The 26698-nt window shown below is 49.7% G+C and overlaps 1 protein-coding gene across 19 annotated transcripts in view; it reads right to left on the reverse strand.

Moving 5' to 3' along the window:
* PTPRT (protein tyrosine phosphatase receptor type T) overlaps nt 1-26698 on the reverse strand; it is a gene marked incomplete at its 3' end in the record, with an annotated part of 976718 nt that overhangs the window by 48176 nt on the left and 901844 nt on the right. For all 19 annotated transcript variants that reach the window (XM_080686646.1, XM_080686642.1, XM_080686645.1 and 16 more), the window contains 2 exons: nt 18808-18895; nt 4247-4323 (listed from right to left, as the gene is read on the reverse strand). In XM_080686646.1, the coding sequence (XP_080542772.1) occupies nt 4247-4323; nt 18808-18895 (165 nt within the window). The remainder of the gene's footprint in view (nt 1-4246; nt 4324-18807; nt 18896-26698) is intronic.

Below are 26698 nucleotides of genomic sequence, written 5' to 3' on the forward strand. Positions count from 1 at the left end.
TCTGTTTGTGAGCAATGGGAAAGAGGTTTGCATCCAAAACACATTTATCTCACTCTGTACTCATGCATCTGTTACTTACTGGGGACCCAGATACAATATTCACTCCCAGGCAGGTAATTTATAACAGATTCAAGTGGCCAACACATTCTCAGGTGCGCAAACATTGCAGCCAGCGGGATGGTTCCGGCTGTAGCAGAACTCTGGCCTCCAGAGGCACAGACAGGGCCGGCCCATTCTGCTCATTGTCCATATGGAGTCGGTTTAATGGATTGTCAAGATCCAGATGTGGATAAGTGGTTCTAGTGCGGGCATTGGGAGAGCTGGGAGGATTTGGCTGGAGTGGAGACCAGGTCAGAGGGGTGAGGACAAGAGAGCGGTCGAGAGCAGTGACCGCCAACCTTTTGGACTACCAGTGATCTGCGGACCACCGGTTGGCGACTGCTACTACAAAGGATATCTTAAACCAGCGGTCGCCAACCTTTTGGACCTCACAGATCACCAGTGGTCCGCGGACCACTGGTCGGCGACCGCTGGTCTAGAGCAGTGGTCGGCAAAATCATTAGTCAACAGAGCCGCAGTTTGCCAACCACTGGTCTAGAGTATTGACTGCTGGTCTAGAGTATCAACTTGCCAGGAATACCCACAGAAACCCCAGGAGTTTTAGCTTTGCTGGAGTGTATAGCAGGTTCACAGTGAATGGGACTTGTCTGCCCTCTGGCTTTGGGAACACTACCCCCCACCCTGTGTGTCCCCCTCAATCCTGTTCCACCCTTATTAATCTCCCCTGGGTTAATCTCTTTGAGCGAGCCTCTGTTTCCCAGGGGGACCCTGACAGACAGACACCTTACATGAATTATCACGTTCTTGTGGAGGGACATGATTATCACGTTCTTGTGGAGGGACATGATTATCCCATGTTATAGATATCAGAACAAGTAAGTAATTTACCCAAGACATAACACTAGTAAGCAGAACTGCCGGGGTTCACTAGGCCCTATAAGGACTGAATTCGTGACTTTGGTCTATGAGCCCTTGACTGTAACACTGAGACCCCGCACAGAGCCGAGCATCACATATTAAGACAGCATCTTGCAGAGGCTGCCTGGCCGGTCTGCACACCCTGCTCCTTACGGAGGGAGAGGGCAGTGGTGTGTCCTAGGCGGGCAAAGAACTGGATTCTAGCTGTGTGACCTTTAGCAAGGCTCTTAACCTCAGCCCTGTCTGCGTTTCCTCCTGGCTTGCAGATGGCATTGCAATGACAGGACCTGGGAGAAATGGGAGCTGCTATTAGTATTGACACTGCAGAGGTTCACTTCCCTTTACAACAATTTCATTTGTTGCCTGTAAACCACCAAAGCACACTTTGGCTCTGACTACAGTGAGATGCTCACCCAACTTTGAATGGAGTGTCTATCTAGAAAAGTGATTCCTGCTGGACGTTACCACTCACATGACACAGGCCAGCAGACCCCACATGGGCCATGGCCCTCGAGGCTAACACATCCACTCAATTGCAGACAAGGTCAAGGGGAAAGGGAAGGGACCGACTCAGTCTGGTTCAGCACACGCTGGAGGGGCAGCAGAAGAGCCCTGGACTTGGAGCCATTTGGGTCTGGTTCCTTGCCTAGTCCTGCTGCTGACCAGCTATATGGCCTTAGACAAGCTTTACAACCTCCGTTTTTCTATCTGGAGAATTGGGGTGACTGTCTACCTTGGAGAGCTTATTGAGAGGTCTCAATAAACCAACTCACTTAAAACCACCCATCACAGGGCTCAGGAGCGACTCATTAGCACCTCTGGCTCTTGTCATTGCTTTTCTGTTATTACTAAAGTCCGCAGAGCATGGTGGGGGAGGCACCTCTGACTCAGACTCCTGTTCCCTCTTCCCTCACCTCCTAGCAGTGTGATTCTGAGGAAGTTGCAATACCCAGAAAGCCTCAGCTTACTCGCCTGGAAATGACTTTGTGAGGTCGTGGTACTCATTCAGGTCATGCGGAAACACAGGAGGTGATGAATAATCCTTAGGCAGCTGTCAGCCCTTCTTGCCTGGCTGATTTACTCACAGATAAGGCAGCACTGTGTCTCCTCCTCCGGGAAGGCCTCACTGGCCCCCACCTCCACCTCGAGGCTCTGATTTTCCTTTGGGCCTCCATAGGCCCTGCTCTGTGAGGGTCTCTTTTCTAACCTGACTCCCTCATCAGACTTGAGTCCCTTTTAAGGTCTGTGTTCCCAGCACCCTGTGGAGGATCTGCTCAGTGCTCGGGGAATGAACCCTAATGCACGCAGGAAAGGCTGAGGTGTGATGGGTGAGTGCTCAGGTGCAGAGTACACACACAGACACACTCACACACAGGCTGGAGATGCTGTTCAGAGCTGGACATCTCCTGTGTGCTTTCCTGGAAGGGCCAAGGTGGCCGAGACCGTGTCTATCTTGATCGGGACTAAAGCTCCAGCCCCAGTTTCTGACCACCTGTGGGCCCTCTATTAGCCAGGGGCCGGGTGGGGCGGGGAGGGAGGAAATGCTCCAGGTGTCTCCCACAGAGGGAATTCAGTGTAGGAAGTTAGTCACACAGGTGATGAAGGAGCTGAGGAGCCAAAGAGGGAACAGTGGGGCAACCAGAGGTCAGCAACAGTGGGAGGCTGCGACCACTCCTAGAACAAGCAGAGAGCGGGAGACACACGCTGCCAGGGCCCAGGAGCTTGGGCACCTGCGGAGGCTGGGCCTGTGGCGGCTGCTTGACAGGAGCTGGGGCCATGGCGGGATGCAGCCACGGCTGGAGCTGTCACCCAAAGCCACGAGAGAGGAGGAGACATAGGCTGGCTTCTCCTTCCCTTCACTCTCCAATCTCCCTTTAGTGCCTGCCATGCAGGGGTCAGCTCACTCCCCTTCCTGCCTCTCTCTCTCTCTCTCTCTCTCTCTCTCTCTCTCTCTCTCTCTCTCTCTCACACACACACACACACACACACACACTCATACCAACAATACAAAGCAGAGTGGGGAAGCACAAGGAATAGATCTAAGGGCAACAGGCAAATGATCAACACCAGGCTAATGCTTGTGGAATTAACAAGCTATCTGGGTTCAAAGCACGCCACTGCATTTTCTAGCTGACCCATAAAACACTTGTGAGTCTGAGGAACCCTGGTGGCTCTCTGAGACATTCACCAAGGCCCTTGGTTCCCAGCTGAGGTCCCGAGAAGCCTGGCTAGAATCAGTCACTCTGGGGTGTCCACCCGGCCTGAGGTCATACCCCCCTTCGTGCCCTTTCCCACACCCAGGGCGCCTGTCTTGGCCTCTATTGTATTAGTTCCTTCCTCAATAGTCTCTGGACACTGAAGCGCCCCTTTCCTATTCAGTGTCCGGATCCCAGCCTCTGATCTTTCTCACCCCTGGAAATAGGCCAGTCATCCCATAGCTCAGCTCTGACCAGTCACCTCCTGGATCAAACCCTTTCCATCGTGGTTTCTTGCCTGTAGGATAAAGCGCGATCCCTACGTTTGGCCCTAGACTGCTCATGGCCTACCTCCAACCATATTTCCCACTACTGCCATTCCGGAGCCTGCTCCCCTCGAACTGAGCAGGGGCATATCTGCGCTCCCAGCTGCTGCATCTCGGCTCAGCTGTTCTCTCCAACCAGAGACCATCTTCCTCCTCTGCTTTCCAATTCTACCTGTGCTTGAAGCTTTGGTTCACACCACATTTTGCATTCCTGATGGAAGAAGCAATTTCCCCCCATCTCTGAACCCCTGTAGCATTTTATCTGAACTTAAGACTCAACCACTTTCTAGTTTGTTCTGAAACGATTGATGGGCACAGCTTATCTTTCTGCTAAGGTTCTAGAGGGTAGGACCATGGCATCTTAAGCTTTATGGTTCCCATAGCCTCCGGCACACAGTAGGCACTTTTAAATTCTTGTTGTCTAAATGGCTGTACCTTCAAATGAATGAATGAATGAATGAATGAATGGATAAGAGACACATATACAAATGAGTCAGTGGGCGAACAAACAAGACTGGCCTTTGTCCTGGGGCCCGCAGAGCAGGCTATTCCAACCCGCCTGAAGGTAGGCAGCGTTACGTGGGGAGTTAACTTGGGTCACGCTAATACACAAAGCAGGGAGGACCCAGGCAGCTCTGGACTGTTCTGGGAAGGCCACCTCTGGGTGAGAGTCAGGGGACAGGCACAGATTTTGAGCCTATGTAGTCAACCCCAGCCCCTGGCTGCCCAGCCCACAAAGGCGCTCACATCAATGTAGTTGGCGTTAATGTAGTCGGAGTGTGGGTCTCCATCCAGCACCAGCAGCCTCACTCGGGAATGGTCATCTGCAGGGAGAGAGAGAGAGAAAGAGAGAAAGAGAGAACGAATAAGACGATGGGTGATAAGACACCATCAGGTGAGGAGCCAGCCCTGCCCTCCGTTAGAGCCACATTTAATTATCGCACACTTGGCATCATGAGACTTTTGCACAAACCCTCTCATTTAACCCACCAGCTACCCTCAGTTATGGTCCCCATTTACAGATGAGGAAGCTGAGGCCCGGGGAGATACTATGCCCTAAAGAGGACCTGTATCTTCTCTTTTTCCCACCTGCCTCCTGATTCTGGCTTTGTCATTACCACCGAGGGGAGTCTTAGTGATTTTAATCTTAAAATGGGGATGGAAATACCTGCTCCATAGGACAGTGCAAGGGAGACTACGTGAAAACACTCGGGAAGCGAGATGGGTGGATGGGGATTAATACGCTTCATTTTCATGCTTGTTTAAAAACAGCAAATTTACCTATTTTCCACTTGGGCACAAATTGCTTTTCTTTTGCCTCTTGGAGTATTGCTGCAAATAGATTGTCGGCCACATACTGCTATCAATACTATCATTCGAGCGGAGCTGACTAAATCATTATAAAAGAGGTCATCAATAACTAAAAACCGTGTCACAGAGCATACCATTCCAAACACAATCCAGGCATAAACAAGATTTGCAGGCTTTGGTCGATGGCACGGTGGCTTCAAATAACACCAAATAAAAACCATTAAAAAAACAAGTACAGCAGAAGAATCAGACAAATCTTTTACAATTAAGTAAAGTGAGCTCCGCCACGGACACAGACACACACCATCAGACCATCCTGGCCGGGTCTGGCTGGGAGGAGGGGCTCAGCTTGCTGCCCAGGTCACTGTGCAGGTCACTGAAGGACTCTGGTCATGACTCTAGGGCAGGGCTAGGGTTCCAAGTCAGTGGGTGGCAGAGCTTTGAGCATCCTCAGCGGCCCCAGGCGACAGGTCCTCAGGGTGCTCGGTGACTGTATGAATGGATGACCTCACTGGACCCTGACAGTGATGCCATGCCGGGAGAGAAGCAGGATGGGTGCTGTTAGCCCTTGCTACAAATGAGGAAACTGAGGCTCACAAGGACTGACTGGCCATGGGCAGGGGAAGATGGAGCTGGGAACAACGGGGTCCTCTCACTCTAGGTCCAGCTACGCCGGCCCTCCAAAGAGGGGTCTAGGCGGATATTAGAAACCACTTCAAGTGTCCACGGCGGAAGGAATTAACGACAGAGAAGTGGTTACCTGGGTGATGGACAAGTTGAGAAGACAAATAGAAGAGGGTGAAGTAACTCAGAGGTCAGTATGGTGTCGCCTTAGACACGCCTCCTGCGGGACAGTGGGGCAGAGGAGGAGGTGGAGGTACCGGAGCTCCGGGGCTGGGGCACCGGTGGGGGCTGCGGCTGCAGTGGCTTCTTTGGTGAAAGCTGGAGAAAAGGTGGAGCCTGTGGTTGGGACAGACGGGGAGAAATACCCCGACTTCTTCCTTTCTCCCGCCTTCCAATCTCCCATCGGTACATGCCACTGGCCAAACCCAGACAGAAGCCAGCTGCCCAGAGACTGAGAAATGCAACCTGCAGGGGTCAGCTCTCTGCGAGCAAAAAGTGAGCGGGAGCAGGCAAGGAATGGGTCCCAGGATGAACACACAGGCCCAGGACTGGGCAGCATACCACGCCCTAGCCACTAATTCACTAATTCATTAATTAAAAAACTACTCATACAGCATCTGCCATGTGCCAGGCGGGGTGCTAGGCCCTGAGATATAATGGATGCCACTTTAAAAAATAATATATATTTTTTGATTTTAGAGAGAGGAAGGGAGAGGGTGAGAGAGATAGAACATTAATGATGAGAGAATCGTTGATCGGCTGCCTCCTGCACACCACACACTGGGGATTGTGTTTGTAACCCAGGCATGTGCCCTTGACCAGGAATTGAACTGTGACCTCCTGGTTTATCGGTCAACGCTCAACCACTGAGCCATGCCGGCCGAGCCTGGATGCTCCTTTTTTACTCATCATGGGGAAGAGCTCCAGTGGAAGTAACTGAGGGAGTAGGTGGGAGGTCTAAATCACTCCTTTGGGTGGCTGGGGGAGTGGGGTGTGAAGGAGTCTGAAGCTAACCTTTATGGAGCTAATGACAGGTACCAGAGACTTTACATACATGACCTTAATCCATCATTTATTCCCCCAAATAACTGAATAGATTATAATAATAATACCATTCTGATGTAGTGTTATTATTCTTTCCATTTCACAGATGAAGAATCTGAGGCTCAGAGAGGTTAAGCAAGTTTCTCTTATTACACAGCCTGTAAGTAGCAGGGCTGAGATTCTATCTCAGGCCTGTCTGACCCTGGAGCCTGGTTCCATCCACACAATGTGTAGTCCCTGGACTTTTCACATCTCCCAGGTCCCTCTCCTGGAGTCCGTGCGAGTGGTTGGTCCCCAGCCCCCGCACTATTCTAGCCCAGAGAGTGGAACTTCCTGCGGGACATCCACCCAGCAAGGGGTCACATAGGGCCCAGCATCTAACTCTGAGCTCGGGCCGTTAAGCTTTGTTACCAGAGGCTACAAAATCTGTAAGCCTTAAAAAAGTGAAAATGCATATTGTGCTTTCACTCATTGGTCTCACTAATGACTTATCGATTCAAAAATGTCCTCTACTTACTGAGTTATGCTCCAGGGGTCTATAGCACTGGGAACAGAGATTCTGATGTAAAATGTTGAAAGGTAATTTTCTTTAATATACAATGGAACTTAAAATCAGAAAGCCAAAATTATTAGAAACAAAAGGAAACAAATTTATTTCGTTCAATATTATTAAAGATGAAAGTTGCCTCTAACCACCAGATGATGGTGTTTGCCAACCTTCATTCATTGAGAACCTACTATGTGCAGGCTTGGTGAGGGGATTAAGAAAGTGTTATGAAAGTGATACTCAAGCATAAGGAGTATCACACATAAGGAGACAGACTGTACTTAGAAGTGAAACCTCAAGATCTAAAAGTAGAAACTAGAGGGCTTTGTGGAGCGATATATGAATGAGGAATTAAAAGTGAGTAAGATTGTTCAGGGGACAATGAGGAAGGTCTTTCCATCAGAGGGACCTGCAAAGGGGAAGGCAGAGCTCCTGAAAAAGCAAGCACACTGCGAGCTGAGGAGTTCCTGTCCTATAAACATAGAATGTGAAGGGATTAGCAGTGGGAGAGGAGACAGAGGAGGTGGCCAGGCTAGATTACAGAGGGATCGCCACGCCATACTTTGATGCAAGTAACCATTCCCTGGGGTCGGCAAGGCATCCATGTACAAACTCTATATTCTGAGGCTGTGAGAGGCTGTTTTAGTATGAAATGACAGGATTCATTCTTACATGATCTAACCTGTGGCAAGTGGGAATGGGAGGTATGAGGATGATGTCAGATCTGGGTTCAAATCTTAGCTCCATCGTTTAGTATGTCAATTGATCTCTCTTAGCCTTGGGATCCTTAGCAAAATGGGGCCAATACTATATAGTTCACAGAATGCTGGGAGGATTGAAGGAGAAAATGCAGGCATGGAAAGTGAAAGGACATTAAGAGAATGAAAAGACGAGCCACAGACTGAGAGAAAACATTTATAAAAGACATATCTGATCTAGGACTTGTATTCACAATATACAGAAATACTCTTAAAACGCAACGATAAGAAAACAAATAACTCGGTTAAAAATGGGCGAAAGATCTGAATAGACACCTCACCCCAAAAATATGCAGGCGAGAAGATGTTCAACATCATATTTCACTAGGGCCGTGGTCGGTAAACTGCGGCTCATGAGCCACATGCGGCTCTTTGGCCCCTTGAGTGTGGCTCTTCCACAAAATACCACAGCCTGGGCGAGTCTATTTTGAAGAAGTGACGTTAGAAGAAGCATAAGTTTAAAAAATTTGGCTCTCAAAAGAAATTTCAATCGTACTGTTGATATTTGGCTCTGTTGACTAATGAGTTTGCCGACCACTGCACTAGGGGATTGCAAATTAAACAATGAGATACCTTTACACACCAACTAGAATGGCCCAGTCCAGAACACAGACAGCACCAAATGCTGGAGAGGATGTGGAGCAACAGGGACTCCCATTCATTGCTGGTGAGAATGCAAAATACTTACTTAGGAAGAGTTTCCTCCCAAACTAAACATGCTCTTACACGACCCAGCAATTGCTCTCTCTGGTATTTACACAAAGGAGTTGAAAGCTTATGTCCACACAAAACCTGCACACGAATGTTTATAGCAGCTTGATTCACAATTGCCAAAACCAAGATGTCCTCCAATAGGTGAATGGATAAACTGTACTACATCCATACAATGGAACAGTATTCAGTGATATATAGAAAGGAGGCATCAAGCCACGAAAAGCCATGGAGGAACCTTCAATGCATACGGCCAAGTGAAAGACGCCCGTCTGAAAAGGCTTCACAGGGTGTAATTCTAACTCCATGGGATTCTGGGAAAGGCACAGCTATGGAGACAGTAAAAAGATCAGTGGTTGCCAGGGAGTTGGAGGGAGGGAGGAACAGGTGGAGGACAGGCATTTTTAGGGCAGTGAAACCATTCTGCATGATACTGTAATGGTGGACACATGTCATCATACACCAGTACATACCAAAGAACTGTACAATGCAGAATGAACTCTACAAACTATGGACTTTCGTTAGTAACAATGGATCAACATTGGTTCATCTATGGAAGAAATGTATCACACCAATTCAAGATGTTATAACAGGGAAACGGGATATGGGAGGGAGGGAGGAGGTGTGTGGGGGCTCCCTGTGCATTCTGCTCAGTTTTTCGGTAAATCTACAAGTGCTCTAAGAAGTGTTAGGACAGAGCTGGGCATACAGCAGGTGCTTAATAAATGGTGATTGTTGGCTGGATGTGAGGCAGGTTGTGCGCTGATGGCAGAGACTTAGCAACCTAGTACTCCCATCTGCCCTTGGTCCCACATGTCTATTCACCTTGGTGCAGCGGCAAAGAGCTGTGTGTACTATCAAAGGGCAGAACCCGGCCGCCGGTCCGCAGAAAGGCATTGCAAGGAGGAGCAGTGTCCTCATGGTTTATTTATTCCTTCTGGGAGATGCTAATATTATTCTGTGTCCCCTTCCTCGTCCAACTTTATATAATTAGAAGGATAAAAAATTGTGTTTATCCACACGCGCATGGAGAGAGATGGGGCAGCGGGTGGTGGGAAGGAGTTTACACAAGGTAATTTACAAGCAGCCCAGAACATTCATTATGCACTATCTACACTTTGCAAGCTTGAAAAGCAGCTAAATTGGTACTCCTTGTTTGATATTCCAGACAAGGACTGAGAAGAGTCATACAGAGGAGAGGCGAGCTCCTCCATGGTGAGGGGAGGCGCGGGGCCTGGCTCCACCTGGCTCCCAGTTGAGGAGGGGGGTGGGCAGGAACTGGCTGGTGGGGAGGAGACAACCACTGGCAGCTGGTAGAGGGGAGACACAACTGCAAAGACTTGGAGATCCAAAGCCCCCCCACCCCACCCCAAACATAAATCCAGAGGCACAGAAACATCATCCCTCTGGAATCAATCTATGTCTGGTAGTTTCAGGACAGAGACCAGTGGTCTGTTGGCAAATGTTGAACAAACAGCTCCCTGAGGAGAAAAAGGCCCTGAGCTGCAGCATCTACCCATTTCTGTGCTATAAATACTCCCACCATGACTGATCTCCAGCTACCAACGTGGCCTCCCCTAGCTCACAAAATTCCTGAAAATGTAACCATCTGTTCGTGCAAGCTGGCGTAAACCGGCTCCAGGACACCACGGACAGAGAAGAAAGCCTTACTACATGCACATGCCTGGTCTGATCTGAAGGTGTGGGACCCACTTCCCAGTGCAGCCTCATGCGCCGCTCCCTACACACTACTCTAGCCTTCTTTCAGCTGCTCAAACGCATGATGTCTGCGGACCTCAGAGCCTTTGCACAGGTAAAGGAACACCCCAGCCCCATAAGGCTTGCGACATCTCATTCCTTAGCTCTCAGCTCAGTGTCCATTCCGCAGGAAGTCTGTGATCTCTCCTCCCCAGACCCTGAGAGCTCCCTGTGCTTTCCTTCCCTGCTCTCGAGCAGTTCTATGTCTGTGTGGCTCTCCTCAGGCCCTACTTAAGAAGGTACCATACTTACTACAGCATGGGCCACAGAGCAGGTGCTCAACAATTATCTGTCCAAGAAACGAATTCATATTTGTGTCTGAAAGGCTGAGAACGAGAGAGGGACCGACCCCTTGCTTACAGCCATTCTGTTGATTTCAGGGACCCCAGGCTCTCTCCTGGACACAAGGCTGGCAGAGTGTGCCTGGATCCTGTGCTTGAATTCGTCCTCTCCCCATAGTAAACCCCTTACACCACCTGCAGACCCAGCCTGCCCTGTTCTAAAATTGGCAGCCGAATCTTGTGTCTAGTAGGAGAGAGGCAAGGGGTTGGGTGGGCTCTGGAGGCAGACCCCAGGTCTGTCACACACTAACCGTATCACCCGGGGCAAGTTATGCACCTCCCGCGAGCCTCAGTTTACCCAATTATAACATCTAAATCACATCTACCTTAGCAGCGGTATAAGAGGGGACGCATAGAAACACCTGGGGTGGTGTAAGACATCAGCATAAATGTATACATTCAGTTTTACTATTATTCTCGAACAGTGGTTTTCACAATATAGTCCCATGACCAGTAGCATCAACAACATCTGGAAACATGTTAGAAATGCAAATTCCTGAGCCGCAGCCCAGAGCCACTGAATGAGACACTCCGAGGTGGTGCCCAGCCGTCTGTGTGTTAATGAGTCCTGCAGGAGATTCTGGTCCCACTCAGGGATGAATGCTCAGACCAATGTCCAGTTATTTAGCATAGAGGTGCCCTGGCCATTCACTTCAATTTGTCTTGGGAAAGACCAAAGTTCTTACTGGAACTGAACCATGAGACCAGAACCTACCTGTGTGAGGTGTGAGGTCCAGGAATTTCTTCACCTGTGTGGAGTAAGATGTCCCAGGGACTACTCTAGAAGCCTATGGATGCTATGCCATTAGCTTCTCATTGTAACCCTGTGAGGTATATATCATCACCCTGTTTTATGAATGAGAACCTCAGGCTCCCAGAAGTTTAACAACTCAGGAGAAGGTACAAGGGTGAAAGCTATCTTGTAGAGTGCGGGTTCCCTACCCCTCCTGGAACCCCAAGACCCGTTCCTCCACACCTCTTCCAGGCCAGTTCTCACCCCAACTCTGTCCCAGCCATTGTGCTCCCAGGCACACCCGAGGACCGGGCTCAGGTTCCTCCTTTGCACAGTTCTACCTCTCAAAGCAAATCACAACTCCTCGCCCCTCCCCCCAGCAGCAAAGGTCACCCAATGAATCACTCTTCTCAAATCACATCCACTCAAAGAGAGGATCACTTCCGGGGGTGGGGCTGGGAGAGACTGTCCTTGGGATACCTAATGCTCTTTCTTCCTGTCTCCTGGGCACTGAGGAGGGTAAAGAAAAGGTGCAATTTGTCAGAGAAAAGAGATTTGGCTCATTACGATGAACTGTGGAGCTGAAAACTCATTTTTCTAGAAGAACTGGAGATGTTAATGCATCCTCTTGCACGAGTGGATGGGGAGGGGGCAGGGGATTCCGCCAAGGCTGTCCGGGCACCTCACTGAAGCGAAAGGTCTGCATAATCAGTCTGGATTGAATTACTGTGATGAAGAGAGAGGTGGTGTGGGGAGGAGAGCGAAACAGGAACCTTCGTGCACCTCCCTGTCCCAGCAATTCTGTGGTGGCTGAGGCTGGGCAGGTCCCCCTGCAGGGTCCTCTGGGGCAGCAGCTAGACTGTTGGAGGGACAGGTCCCATCTGATGAACTTCTCGTTTCCGCCTAAGCAGGCCAAGCCCATACCCGACGAGGGAAACTTTCAAGAAAGAGGCTTCGTATTTGAATTCCTCCAGAAACAGAATCTGAGGCAAGGATTTGAGTGCATGGAGTTGATTTGGGAGGTGATCCCAGGAAACACGGGGATATGGGAAGTGAGAGGGAGAAAGGAAGGAATCCAATAAGGGGGAGTCATCCAGCAAGTGACCACTGTAGACACCTGGGCTTGGTCCTTTCAGGAACTCTGGGAGAGAGTGCAGAACCCGACCCTCCGGGTATCAGACTCGGGAGAAGGAGCTGGGGAACTTATACACCCACCCCCGTAAGTCATCAGTTGGGGACTGATCCCGGGGACACAATATCCTGGCAGTCCTGGCCGGCCCTGCAAGCGGGCGGAGAGGCTCCAGTGTAGGCAAGCCCGCTGGTGAACAGGCTGCTCAGCACCAGGGTCTGTTGGGCCCAGGCCAGTGCCACCCTCAGAGACCACAAGATAACAACAAACCAACAAAAGGGTTGGGAGCACTGAACAAAGCCTCCATCTTGTCACCCCAGCTCGATTCCCCAGAAACCAGCAGAGAAATTTGCTGGGAGGAAAGGCCCCTGGGTCTGCTTGGACCCCGAGTTCCTCCCTGGGAGTGAGGACAGCCTCTCTGAAGAGCTGGCCCCAGGCTGCCATCTGTTCTGAGGTTGAGCCTCAGCATGTTCTTCCCCTTCCCCAAAGCATGATGTGCCTCGAAGCAGAGGGACCCTGGGCAGGCAGCACGAGGTGTCCAGGCAGCCCGAGGCCAGAGCCCTGGTCGTGGCTGCCCTACAGACGCCCTGTGTGACCCTGCTGACCTCTGGACCATCGCTCCTTGCCTGTGGACTCAAAGGTCTGAGACTAAGTCTCGTCGAGGACTGCAGTCTGCGCACCAGATTCAATCTCATTCACCTTTGTATTGAGAGACGAGACACTAAGTGTCAGAGAGAGGAAGTGCCCTTGTGGAAGGTCATGAATGAGGTGAAGGGCGGAACTGAGACCAGCTTTGGGTCTGCCTGACCCACGTCCAATACTCGAGTCCAGCTGAGCCTAGGGGCTTGTGTTGGATTAGGAGGAAATAAGCCTAGAAAACGTACTGGCACCTGGTTCTCTAGTCCGGGAGGTCGACCTCTGTGGACAAGGTCGGAGGTTCTCAAACATGTACGGGCATCCGTGTCACCTGGAGAGCTTTGAGAAACACAGCCGGCTGGGCCTCCCCAAGGATTTGATTCAGGAGGTTTGGGTGGGGCCCAGGAATGAGCATTTCCAACAAGCCCCCAGGTGACGCCGTGCTGCTGCTCTGGGGCCCACACCTGGGAGGCACTGGATGCGGTCTGCTGATTCCTTGTCCTCTGGCTCCTGGTGGGGTTTAGCCAAGGGAAAGCACAGGCAGCAGGTGGGACAAAGAGAAAGGTGAGCCATCAAGGCACTTCTCCTTCTGCTCCCTTGGTGGGTCCCCATGGACACGATTTAGTCATGTTTCTCTGGGTCCTGGTCACCTCTCCTTACTGAGTCCTCTGGCCTGGGCGTAGCATTAGCCCCAGGGTGTTTCACTATTCCCATGTCTCCCTGCACCTAGCTCGCACCTTTATAAAAACTCACATCATTAAATTTCCCCAAATCCCCTTAATTGAGGGTCCCATCTGTTTCCTGGTGGGACCCTGCCTGATTCCGGAAGGGAAGCCTCATTTTGTAAATCTGCAACCCCCCCAAGATCTCCTCTCCTGGGTGTAATTTCCTCTTCTAGAACTGCCCCATGGGGAATGCTCTGGTGTTCTTGAAATTTCCTCTTGTTCACAGTCCCCGCCCAGAGCTACTTGAAAGCAAAGAGCCCTCTGTTCTGTTTTCCCCATTCATTTCCTCCCCTTTCACTTCCTTTTCATTCCCAGTCCCTGGAAACCCCAGGGTCTCTATTGCTAAATTCTAAACAGAATCATGTGGAAGAAAGGGCTTATTTGGCCAAGGTTTCTCTTTCATTGTTTAATTTGCAGGCAGGGCCCTGCCTCCTTCTCTTTCCCACTAATCTTTCCCTTCTCCCCATTCTGGGCCTTGTCCTCCACTCCAGCCCCTCTGGGTTCCTTAAGATGCTAATTACACCTGGTTTTCCTCTTGTGCCAGGAATATTTTTAATTATCAAGCCCCAGCAGACTTTGCCTTCGGGAGGGACACCTCCAAGGGCAGGAAGACTTCCTGTTCCCCAGGCCGTTTCTCTTCTCATTGCAACTCCAGGACTTCTCTTTTCTTCCCAGGTTCCCTGTATGTCTTGCACGGCTTTAGAATCCACTGGTTACCTTGGCACTGTCCCTGCTTCAGCCCTGATTTGTTGCTGAATCAGGGACCCTTAAACTAGAAAGGAGACTCAGGTTTATTTAAGCCCACCCCGGTGGGGTCATGGGGTGTATGAATTCCCTCTGCCTCCGTCTGGGTTTCCCCAGAAGTAGATGTAAGAAGAGGATTGCAGTGTGAGGAGTTGACATAGGAGGAGAGGGGTCACCTGGGGAAAGGGGGCAAGGAGACAGCCAAGAGGAGGCCACCCAGAGAGAGTGCATGTTCAAGGCCATTCCTACCGTGGGCAACTGCAGCCACCTCCCCGGGGATTCAGGAAAAGGTGTGAAATACACACCCAGGGTGAGGAGCTGGGCTATTTCATGGTCCAGGGGGAACCTGCCTTGTGCGTGGACCCAGCATCCTGCCCAGCTTTGGAGAAAGTCCTCAGGCAAAGAGACGCAGACAGGGCAGGATGAGGGCAAGCAAGGGAGGCGCCTTGGACACTTAAGGGAGGCGCTTGCTCTCAGGGTTGTGCATGTGCAAGGTCAATGGCTGAGAATGTTGCAGACTGGGTGTCTCGCCCGCCTTACCCTCATCCTGGCCCTGGATGCTGGTATTGCTAGCTGGTGTCGCTGCACAGTGAGATGGTGAGGCCGTGGGGTGTGGGTGGGACTCGGCACCTTCTGCACCCCAGTGGCAGAAGTCTAACCCCTTCGTTGTTCTCACTGCTGCCTGGGATCCAGCCTCTGTTCTGTTCATTAAGGTTCACTGCCTTCTTCCTCACTAAGAGACATTACTTGGATGTCATGCCAAGAATCATCTCGATCCCCCCTTCCTCCATCCATCCTTTTTGGGTGTTCTCTATTTTATTTGGGAAGCCAGAGGGAGAGACCCACGGTTCAAGGCCTGTGGGGTCTTGTGGAGAATCCGTGTTTTCCAACATTCATTCCTATTTATTGAGCACCAACTATATGGCAGTTTTGGGGACACAGAAGCACAAGACAATCATGGTCCTGCTGTCACAGAGCATCTACTTTTGTTAAGGGAGTCAGGCAGTCAACTGAGAGTCATCCAAATGCCTCCAACATCACAATGAGGAGGAGAGTTAAGGAAAAGTGCTCTAGGAGTGAATAATGGGGTTGTGCGCATATTCAAACGGTCTGAAGGATCCCCTGAGGAAGTGGTGACTGAGCTAAGATCTAAAGAAAAAGTAGAATTAGTAGAACAAAGAGAGGAGGAAAGGACACTTTGATAGAGAGAACAAATGCGCAAAGGCCCTGTGGCATAGATGATCCTGGAACGCTCCAGGGGCTGAAGGAAGGCCAGTGTAGCCTGGAGAGGAGACCATTATGAAGAGGACACAGTGGGACCTGAGAGGTGGCTAAGAGACTGTGGACCAGGCATGCTCATGAGCAAAGGGCAAAGTTTTCAGTAGGAAGATGACACGATCCAATTCAGGTCCCTCTGGCTTCTGTCAGAGATCAGACAGGTAGAAAGTTGGGGACAAAGATGGATATGGAGCAACTAGGAAGGAGGCCGGGCAGAGACCAGGTAAGAGCCAGTGATGGCGTGGGCAAAGGTGCTGAGAGCAGAGGGTGAGCAGTGGGGTCTGGAGAGACACATAGCTTTGCGTGGCCCCTCATCCTTGGCCCGCACAAGCTTTGGCCCTGATACCTGACCCAGCCTGGGTATCCCTGTCTCTCAGGAAGGCAGGGTCTCTTGTCTGTGCACAGTCATCTATTTTTTCTTGTCTGCACAACACCTCTGGGAGGAAAACATCGTTGTACCCATTTTACAGACAGAAGATTAAAGCTTAGAGTGATCACATAATGTCTCACAGCCTATAATTTAGTGACCATATCTGGACTCACAACCTAATAGGGGGAACAGACATGTGACCAGGTATTTTAGGGCTCGGTCCTCGAGCAGCGGATGGTTGGAGTGAGCAGCCATGTGTGCCCCAAATGGGAGCCCCCTGGGAGCAGAGGCCCAGGGTCCCACAGGGCCTGGCTCACAGGATGCCCACACATCATTGGTTTCAACACACATTTCCTGATTGTTTGAATATCTCTTTCCAATGCTTTGCTTGCAAGAAATCTTGCTGTCTGCATTACTATCATCCAACAGACAAATTACAAATGTTTTTGATTAGTTCTGCCATTCATAGCCCATTCCTAAATCAGCACAGGAAACAGCCAAGCTGAAACTTCTGCCTCCTTCTTCCTCGACAAGCTGCCTGTATCTTACGCTTTCTCCCTCCAAGCTTTTTCTTAAGCAATGTCTAGACAGTTAACAAAACACTGAGCTGTGCTAGAAATAATCTGTTATTCATGATCTTTTTTTCTTTTTCTTTTTGGATGAGCTGGGTTACTCTGAGATCTGGGACCAAGGAATGCTATGCACCCTTGGTAACATGTCAAAGGCCCAGGTTGGCTACACCGTGGCAGACAAAAGCTGCTGAAGACATCTGTTCTAATGAGAATATGTACTCAGCATTTTGCACGAGGTAACTTTGTCCTCTCTGTACCTGTTGCGTGGAAGGCTGTACACACCAATATTTGACAGTGACCATACTTGTGTGTGACTTGATTTTTAGTTATATGGCAGCCTGTCTCTCTCCCTCTTCTCTAGGAACCCTACCATGTACCATCACACAAAAGTATTGTTACTAACTTTGTTCAGGCCTCACCATCCCTTGCTGGGACCAGTGCAGTAGCCTCTTGACTGGTCCCTCTGTTTCCTGCCTCTCCCAATCTAATCTGCCCTCCTAATCATCTATCCGATAGATCTTTCCAAAATGGACATCTGATCATGCCTCCCTCCCCAACTGGCTTATTCCATGACCCACATGGGTATTCAGTGAATTCTGGTTAAAATGTGGTGGGACGATACATCCACCACACTGCTTATCCATCCACACTGCTTATCAGTGACTCTGAGAAAGTTAACTCCATGCTATGAGTAGGATGATGTTAGGCACTGAGGCCAAGGGTTCTATGCACCTTCTTTCAACGACCCTATCTCTGTTATTATCGTCATTTTAAAGGTGAGGAAATGTGTAGAGGGCCCCCTGGGAAGGCACATGGGCATTTCTTTAATTATTGTCAGCTGAACCCAAGGCGAGAGGCAAAGCTGCGTCTTGGATACACATTTACCAAAAAGGCAGATGTGTTATCAGCACTGACTCTTACCTTTGCCCAGGTGTGGGTAATGCGTTTTTGATGTGTAAATCCAGTCAAGCACCAGGAATGCTCAGGCCTACTCAAGAATGCAAATAATCTCCTTTGTCTTGACTTTTGGTGAAACTTCCTGGTATGTGGGGGTATAAAATAAACTCGCTGGATTGGCTCTGGTCCCTGTCCCTCCATCAGAATAGGACGGTGGTCCCACCCGGTCCCAGCTTTTTCCTTCCATTTTGTGTCTTGTCTCTTTCTTTCTTTTATTTCTCAATCCCCAGCTCCTCTACTCAGGAACTGGACCCGCTCTCTAGCCACGCTGGATGCGGAAAAGAGAGAAAATAGTTACAGAAATGAAGCTTGGAGAGGCCAGGAAACTTGCTCTGGGTCCCAGAGTTGGGACAGAAGCTGGGCAGTTTGACTGCAGAGGCTCCACCCCGTCAGGGCTGCCTAGAGCTCATTGCCAAGCAAAGCAATGTCCTTCCATGCCTCCCCAAGCTCCACACCAAACATGCTTGCCCCCTGCAGGCTCAGTGCCAACAAATGCCTGTGCCAATACAGCCCTGAGCAGCAGGCACTCACCTTAGAGCCTCTGCCCCACTGGCAGTGGGGTCTGGCAGAAGTCATGATGCCCTAAGCTCAGAGCTTCTGGCTCCTTCCGGGCATCAATCCTTGCTTGGGACTCTGCCTTCTTAGAGAGCACTATTCTCTCGCCTGGGTGTTCTCAGCCCCTCCCTCACGGGCTGGACCTTGCTTGTACCCCGGGTGACTTCTAAGGTGGTCCTCTGCATTAGAAGAACTGCTGGGAACAGGAAGGATTCCCATGCCTGAGCTTCCTCCCCAACCTGAGCAATTCTTGAGCAGTGGGCAATGCCAGACCAGACGCAGCTTCCAGAGGCTTCCTGGTTCTACTTAGCTTGGACCCAGCTTCCCACCTGCCTCCTGGGCCTGAGGTCAGCCATGCTCTGTCACGCAGGCTGAAATACAGCTCCCGTCTTGGCATGTTGACCCAAAGATGGAAATATCAAGGATTACTTGACAACAAATTCTAAGTAAATAATAGTAATGACTTGGTTTCCTCTGTGTCCCTAAAGCCTGGGGCCTCCCAGAAGGGCACTTACAGGATATGATGTTTCCATATCGATTCTTGTTGCGATTTTCATCCTCCTTGGCTGTGTCCCATGAAGCCGTCTGCCCCTCTGGTAAGGCCTACAAAGGAAGGATGGAGTGGTTAGGATGGCCAGAGATAGAAGCTCTATGCAGGTGAAGATGAACCAGTGGGGAAACAACACCCGCTGTGATGGGTCCCTCAGCATAAAGGGCTGTGTGGTGATGGATGGGGCCTGGGAAGAACATAGACTGGGCCCCTCCATGGACTTATTTCCTCCTTCATTGGCTCAAATGCTATTGAGGTCTTCTGTGTGCCATGGCCCAAATCTGGTCCAGTATGGGAATCATTCATTTGACAGATATTTATTGTGTCCCTAATATATGGTTGGCACTGTTCTCTGTACTTGGGTCACAGAGAAATAAACTAAGTGCCCCTTGAACATCCAGTCCACTGGGATATGCAGCAAATGAACCAGAAAACATATAACTTTAGATGGTGGAAACAGTTATGAAGAAAATGAAGCTTGGAGAAGGGATAGTGATAGAGGATTATTTTAGATTACACCATCTGGGAGAGCTTCTCTGAGAAGGTAATATCTAAGTTATGATGTGAAAAGCCACTCAGACCAAGAAATGTAGCAAGCACTTTCCAGGCAGAGGGAACAGTAGATGCAAAGGTGATAACCAAGGACCACAACCAAGGATGAGGCAGGGAGAGCAGTGACAGGAGCACCCGGAGAGGCTTGGAGAGTTAGGATTAGAGGGGGAACTGAGGTCATTGGTAACCAGCTGGGTGTTACTCTAAGTGTAATGGGAAACCATCAGAAGGTTTTGAGCAGGGGAGTTACCGAATATAATTTGTGTTTTACAAAGTACATTCTGGCTCACATATGAAATACATGCTCAGGGAGATCAATTAAGAAGTTGTTGCAATAGTCCAGGGAAGAGATGATGGTACCTTGGGCCCTTGTACCAGGATGGTGGCAGTGGATGCAGTGAGAACTGAATATTTTCAGTTGAAGTTTGTAGGTTTTGGTTCAGGAGCAGACTCACTGCTTTTGAAAGAAACAAGGATCTGAATATGAGACTGTATTTGGGAGGCAATCCTAAGAAGCCTGGGTATAAGAGTCGGGGAAGTGAGACAATCAAGGGAAGAAAGTCAACATAGTGTTCATCAACGAACAGGTTACCACTGTGTGCCTGGGGCTTAATGCCACGGGCCCCTTTCCTTCTCCTACCAGAGGGAGAAGGGAGTTGGGTGTTTATCCACCAATTTCCATCTATCATTTGTTGAGGACGACTCTTAGGAACTCCCTTAATGCTCGGCCTTGCTCCCTAGGCAGGGAGTGCACATTCTTTTGTGCTGAGGAAATCCTTGGGAAAAAAGTCACAGGAGCTTCCAGAAGGCAGGCATTGGAAACACTGTGTGGAGGGGATATGGGCAGGTCACCAACATATCCACTGTGGACATGGATTGTGAAGGAGAGAGGGATGAAGACTGAGGCCCAGACTGTTGGCTCGGAGAACTGAGTGGAGAGCCTTGACAGTCACTGAGATGGAGAAGAAACACTAGGGAGAAACAGGATTGGGAGGCAAGAATCAAGTGTGTTTTGGGTACATAAAGGGCTTAGAACAGTGCCTAGCACTTGCTGAGTACTATGTGCTTCTTAACGTGTCCAAAACAATAAGAAAACAGTAGCAGCAGTGGCCACGATTGAGATGACTATTCGACATCCAAGTGAAGATGTTGAGCAGGAAGTTGGACAAAGAGGTTGAGTCAGAGACTGGGGGAGGAAAGAGATGGGAGTCATCAGTTTAAGAGGAGAAAGACAAGTAAACGACCATATGGAATGACTTAACAGAGTTATGAGCCAAGTGTCATGGAAACACAGGGAGGGTATAGTTAGTTATCTCAAAGAGAAGGAAGCTAGGCATTTAAGGGAGCGGGGACAGCTTTAGCGAAGCTACAGAAGCATAAAGATTGGACAACATTTGGACTAGTGTTCCCACCCCCTGCTGTGGCCCTTGCACTACTTCTGGGATGGAATTTGCAATTGTCTTCAGTCTACACAGGTCCTTGTTAGCAATGCAGGGCAAAGGAGCACCCACACACCTCAATACACCAGCCTTGCCTTTGCCCATCTATTCCTTGCTAGGTCCATCCTGAGCAAGGAGGAATCTGTATCCTGCTAGGTCAGAAATTCAGCCATTCAGCGGGCCACGTTTGACAGGCAGGACCACTGACTATAAAAATCCCAGCCCATGCATGATGCCCCTTTCTTGCTTCTAGTCTCCCATGTGCTAAGCCAACTTGGCTGGGTCATTTTTAGAGCAGAAGTTGGCCAATTTTTTCTATAATGGGCCAGATAGTACACAGTTTGGGTTCTGTTGTAACTACTCCTACTCAACTCCCCTGTCATAGAGTGAAAGCACTTGCATACAAAATGCAAACAAATGGGCATGGCTTCATTCCAATAAAACTATATTCACAAAAACAGGTGTTGAATTTAGCCTATGGCTGTCATTTGCTGACTTTTGTTCTAGAAGGATGACCATGATTCTCAACTATGCAGCAGTTGGGTAGGTAGAATGGTTGCCCATTCCAGATGGAATGGAGATGAGGGGGAGGTCCCTGCCTGGGCTTCCTGAGCTAAGTTATGTTCTCCAATTTAGCTTCCCCAGGGTTTTGGTTGGGGTAATAGAGTGCCTTCCCAGCTATCAGGGGATCACAATTTTGTTGTGTGTCTGAAACCTTTAGACAGACATCCCGGGGGAGAAGCAAAACAGCAGTGTGGCTCTGGGCACCAACCTCTGCCTTAAACCTGAGTGTGAGAAAAGTGCCATGGAGATAGTAACATGCTTATTTTACTGATGGAGGGCTTGTCTCCCCTGCCCTCTTCCTCTCCCTCATCCTCTTTTTACTCCTCACTATAGGTGACCACCACCCTGCACCCCTCTTGCCATTAGCACAGGCCATGTCTAGACTGCAAATGGCTCTTGCTTTTGCATGTAACTTGTAGAACTCAGATTCAAGGCCTTGGTCTCATCCTCCCACCATAGCCAGGTGACAACAGCTGTTTCAGGCAACTTGCTAGGTCAACTTAGTATTTCTGGCTCTCTGCAAGGGTGTGGCGTGCTGATCTCAGTGGAAGCACTGAACTTCTCAATGTTTAAGCTTATATTCTGATGGTGATTTCCTATCTGAAACCCTCTGTGATAAAAGCCAAATGTACATCCAATTATACTCACCAAAGTGGCATGAAGACAAGAAGGGGACACTCCGAAAGTTTTCATACTAATTTTCTGGGGAAAATATCTGTTGGGTACCTACTATGTGCCAGGGTTCGAGTTACAGTCTACGTAAGGTTTTGTTATGGCTACACAGTAACATAATCTGGGGGAGCTTAAAACTCCCAAAGCCATGGCCATAGCCCAGACCAGTGGTCGGCAAACCGTGGCTTGCGAGCCACATGCTGCTTTCGAGCCGCGTTTTGCTGCTCTGTTGACTAATGAGTTTGCCGACCACTGGCCCAGACAAATTAAATCAGACTCAGGGGATGAGACATGGGCATTGGTTACGTTTAAAGCTCCCTGGGTGAGTCTAATGTGTAGCCATGATTCTTGCAAAAAGTGAATTTACCTGGAGAAATACTTTCCCATGGGTCTCCTCACTGGTTTCTCTTGCTTTGGATTTGTCCCCTCCAATCCACTCTCCACTGTAATCAGAGAGATCTTTCTAAAATGTGAATAGGACCCAGTTACTCCTTGTGCCATGGTCTTCAGGATAAATTCCAAAGTCTTTAATATAAGGTCCTTAATGACTTCACCCTGCATTGCCTCTGCAGCCTCAGTTCTTGCCCTTATATTAATACTAGAGGCCCGGTGCACAAAATTCGTGCATGGGGGGGGGGGTCCCCTCAGCCCAGCCTGCACCCTCTCCAATCCGGGATCCCTCTCACAATCCGGGACTTCTGGCTCTTAACTGCTCACCTGCCTGCCTGCCTGATTGCCCCTAACTGCCCCCCCTGCCAGCCTAGTCGCCCCTCACTGCCCCCACCCCCTGCTGGCCTGATCGCCCCTATCTTCCCCCCCCCCCCGCCAGCCTGGTCACCCCCAACTGCCCCCCCATGCCGGCCTGGTCGCCCCCAACTGCCTCCCCTGCTGGCCTGGTCACCCCCAACTGCCCCCTCTGCCAGCCTGGTCACCCCCTACTGTCCCCCCTGCTGGCCTGGTTGCTGCCAACTGCCCCCCCTGCTGGCCTGGTTGCCACCAACTGCCCCCCTCTGCCGGCCTGGTCGCCCTCACTGCCCCCTCTGCCGGCCTGGTCACCCCTCACTCCCCCCCTGCTGGCCTGGATGCCGCCAACTGCCCACCCCCCGCCGCTGGCCTGGTCGCCCCATGCAGCCTGATTTTTCAGTTGTTTGGTCATCCCTCACTAACCCCCCTGCCAGCCTGGTTGCCCCACACAGCCTGCTGTTCGGTCGTTACTGTGAGGGCATCCTGACCAATTTGCATATTACCCTTTTATTACTATAGATTCCAATGATAAGGAACTAAATGCAACGCTGTAGACGATTTCAGGTGTTTCAAACTTCTGAGACTGACTTTACATGTGTTGTTCCCTCTGCCCAAAATTCTCTTCCAACTGAATCTACCTGGTGAACTTCCACATATCCTTCAAAACCAAGTGCAAGAATCTTCTCCTTTGTGAAACCTTCCCCGTTCACCCTCCCACCACTCCCCTGCATCCCCAACAACTTAGTCACTTTCTATTATTAGAGGGACTCTTCTACATCTAATAATTTGAATGTATTGTCTCCCAACTTGGTGATGGATTACTCCAGGGAAAGAATAGCATCTGTAACTCCAGAACCCAATACTGGCTTTGTACTCCATATGTGCTTGAATTATCCCTTTTGAATAAATTAATGAATGGGTAGATGGATAGAACAATGAGTGGGCAAAGTGGCTTCTGTGCATGCAGAAGGCAGAGATCCTAGAATCTCAGAGGGGCAAGTGACTGAAAATCATCTGGTTGTGTTCCTATCCACAATAGCCTTCTAGGCAGCTGATAAGCTGATTTATTGCATCTGCTACTTGGATACCCTTAGCAATGGGCAGGTCACTACCCAATAAAGCTTCCTGTCTCACTTTTGGACGGACCTACTGGACAGTATTTTGTTTACTCTGACCTTTGCCCTGCTCCCTGCCCGCCCCTCCTCTCCCCCCCCCCCCCCCCCCGAATAAGCATGTACCCTCTGTACCGTGACACTGCAGGGATTTGATAAATGTCCCTGTCCACCCCTGGAGTCCTTGAATGACACACAGTTGGATGTCTTCTCAGCATCCGACCATGCTTTTCAGGATGCACCCAGCATGCAGATCTCTTTGGAAAAATCTCAAACTAAACAAAGCACCTGTAATAAAGGGCGCTTCTCTGTGGAAAACCATGCAGGACCCTGCCACAGCCCTGGGGGCCTCTGTCTCCCCTTGGCAGGGGCTGAAGAACAATTTGGAGCTTGGGGGCCATGAGGAGGTGACAAAGGCAGAAGAGGCAAGGCCGAAGGGAGCCGCTCACCCAGGAGTGAGCTGTAAGGACTCTCTAATTGGCATACTTTGATCACACATCCATTTCTCTTTTTAGGGAGCTGCAATCTAATAGGGGATAATCTCTTGAAAGAAAAAAAAAATATGAGAGGGTAAAAGTATGAGAGAGACTCATCTCCATCTTCAAAGCAAGCCAGGAGGGCATTATTTTTACATCAGCGGCTGGTTACAGTAGATTGACCAGGGAATTGTGGCAGTCATTAGGAGCTAATCACATTCTTTTGAAACCAAAATTGCCATCTCATTATCTCCATCCATTATCAGTCTCTGCTTTCCTTTTCCCATTCTCTTCTCCTTAGAGGACTGAGCTCTATTTTCACACCCTTGTCTGAGTGTGAAAATATTTCCTACTCTTCAACAGTGCTGCTTCTCTAAGATGATCTCTCTCTCTCTCTCTTTTTTTAGACCTAAAAGATGCATGTAGGGATGTTCTCATCCCTGGAGTTCTGAGTTGAGCTATTCACAGAATTCTCGAAAGTCAGATCTGCAAGGATCTGTTGAAAAAAATTATTAGCTCATTTTACAGATCAATAAAGTGAGGTCCAGACAGGAAATGACTTGCTGAGTAATATGCACTGAATGGGTCTGCTCTCCTCCCTCCCTCCCTCCCTTCCTCCCTCCCTTCCAGAGTGACCGTCCGGGTACTGGGCATGGTGCCGGGTCCCAGAAATAACAGCAATGGACATGGCAAGCGATCTCATGAATTTTATGTTCTAGTTGTGGGAAGGTGCAGATGATAAACAAACACACAAGGTAATTGTTTCTAGTAAGTGCTGTGAAGACAATTAACAGGGTGCTGGGATTGAGTGTGATTTGGGACAATGGTCTACTTTAGATGGGGTCAAGAGGGCAGGACTGTTTGAGAGAAGACATATGAGACGGAGAAGAGCAGCCCCTGGCTCCTGGGGGCTGGCACAGCACTCACAGCTGGACCCTGGTGCCCTCCGTTTGTTTATCATCTGCACCTTCCCACAGACAATTTCACAGGATGCTAGCATCAGACACGGCTACTCTGAGACCAGGATGGAGCAGACCAAAACCTGGCCACTCTGCAGTCATATGCAAACGCAGACAAAAATATGAACATTGCCCAAGCCAAAAATAAATGACCAAACATCTCCTACCCTGGCAAATATGAGTGACTGCTTTTTCTTTGATATTTACAGCTTTAGCTTGAATCTCATGTTCCCTTCTTATAGTTAAGATTTACTAAGATACCCAATCATTCCTCTCCCTACCACTGTCCAGTCTGGAACAAAGCCCTAAGTCACCTAACACAGCCCACCCACATCCCATGAGTCCCTTCGCACATCCTCCGCCCAAGCTGTCCCTTAATTCCTAACCAGCTTGTTTAACTCCAAGTGTGTTCCCTCGGGTCTCCCATTGACACACTTGAGCTGAAAATTAAGTGCTGAGTAGAAGCTGGGGGAAGAACGCGCCAGGCTGAGGTACAGTGAGTGCCGAGGCCCTGAGATGGGATGAGCTTGGTGTATCCTAGAACTTGAAGAGAGGCTCTCCAGAGCAGAGAGAACAAGAGTGAGAGAGCGACATAATGTGAATTGGGAGGAGTGGCGCGCAGTTGAGATCTTGTGGACCACAGGTAAGAATGGGAGTTTTATTCTAAGCCGATGGGAATGCTTTGAACATTTTTTAAGCTGGTAAGGCTGAGCCAGTCCAGCATCATGATAAGTGGCTAAGAGCATTTGTCTCTTTTAAAAATATTTTTTTTTATTGATTTCAGAGAGTAAGGGGGAGGGAGAGAGAGACAGAAACATCAATGATGAGAGAGAATCATTGATCAGCTACCTCCTGCATGTGCCCCGACCAGAAATTGAACCATGACTTCCTGGTTCACAGGTGGATGCTCAACTACTGAGCCACACCAGCTGGGCAACAGTTGTCTCTTGAACCCTTCCTTCATCCTTGCTGACAGGCTTCATAGACTCTAGGATAAAACTGTCATCTGGTTTCTGCCCCAGACTAACTCTTCCTATGGTTGCAACCCACACATCCACACATCCATCCATCACCCATCCACCCATCCATCCATCCACCCTCCCAGCAACAGAGCTGCACCCCCTAGAGGCAGGGTGGGCTCAGACAACATAATCACAGTCACAGGCTTCTTATGTCCTGTTGTGCTGAGTCAGCCCATAGGACTGTGCAACCTGCCTCAGTTTCCCCACTTACTACTTTAATTTCCAGCTAGATCTGAGAACTGTCCCTGGTGCCTCCTTGGCTGATTCCTTCTCCCACCTGTTGATTCGGCCCTGTGGAGATATAGGGTCCTTTCTG

This window comes from Plecotus auritus (genome assembly GCF_963455305.1).
Source record: "Plecotus auritus genome assembly, chromosome: 8".
In the NCBI taxonomy this organism is placed as follows: domain Eukaryota; kingdom Metazoa; phylum Chordata; class Mammalia; order Chiroptera; family Vespertilionidae; genus Plecotus; species Plecotus auritus.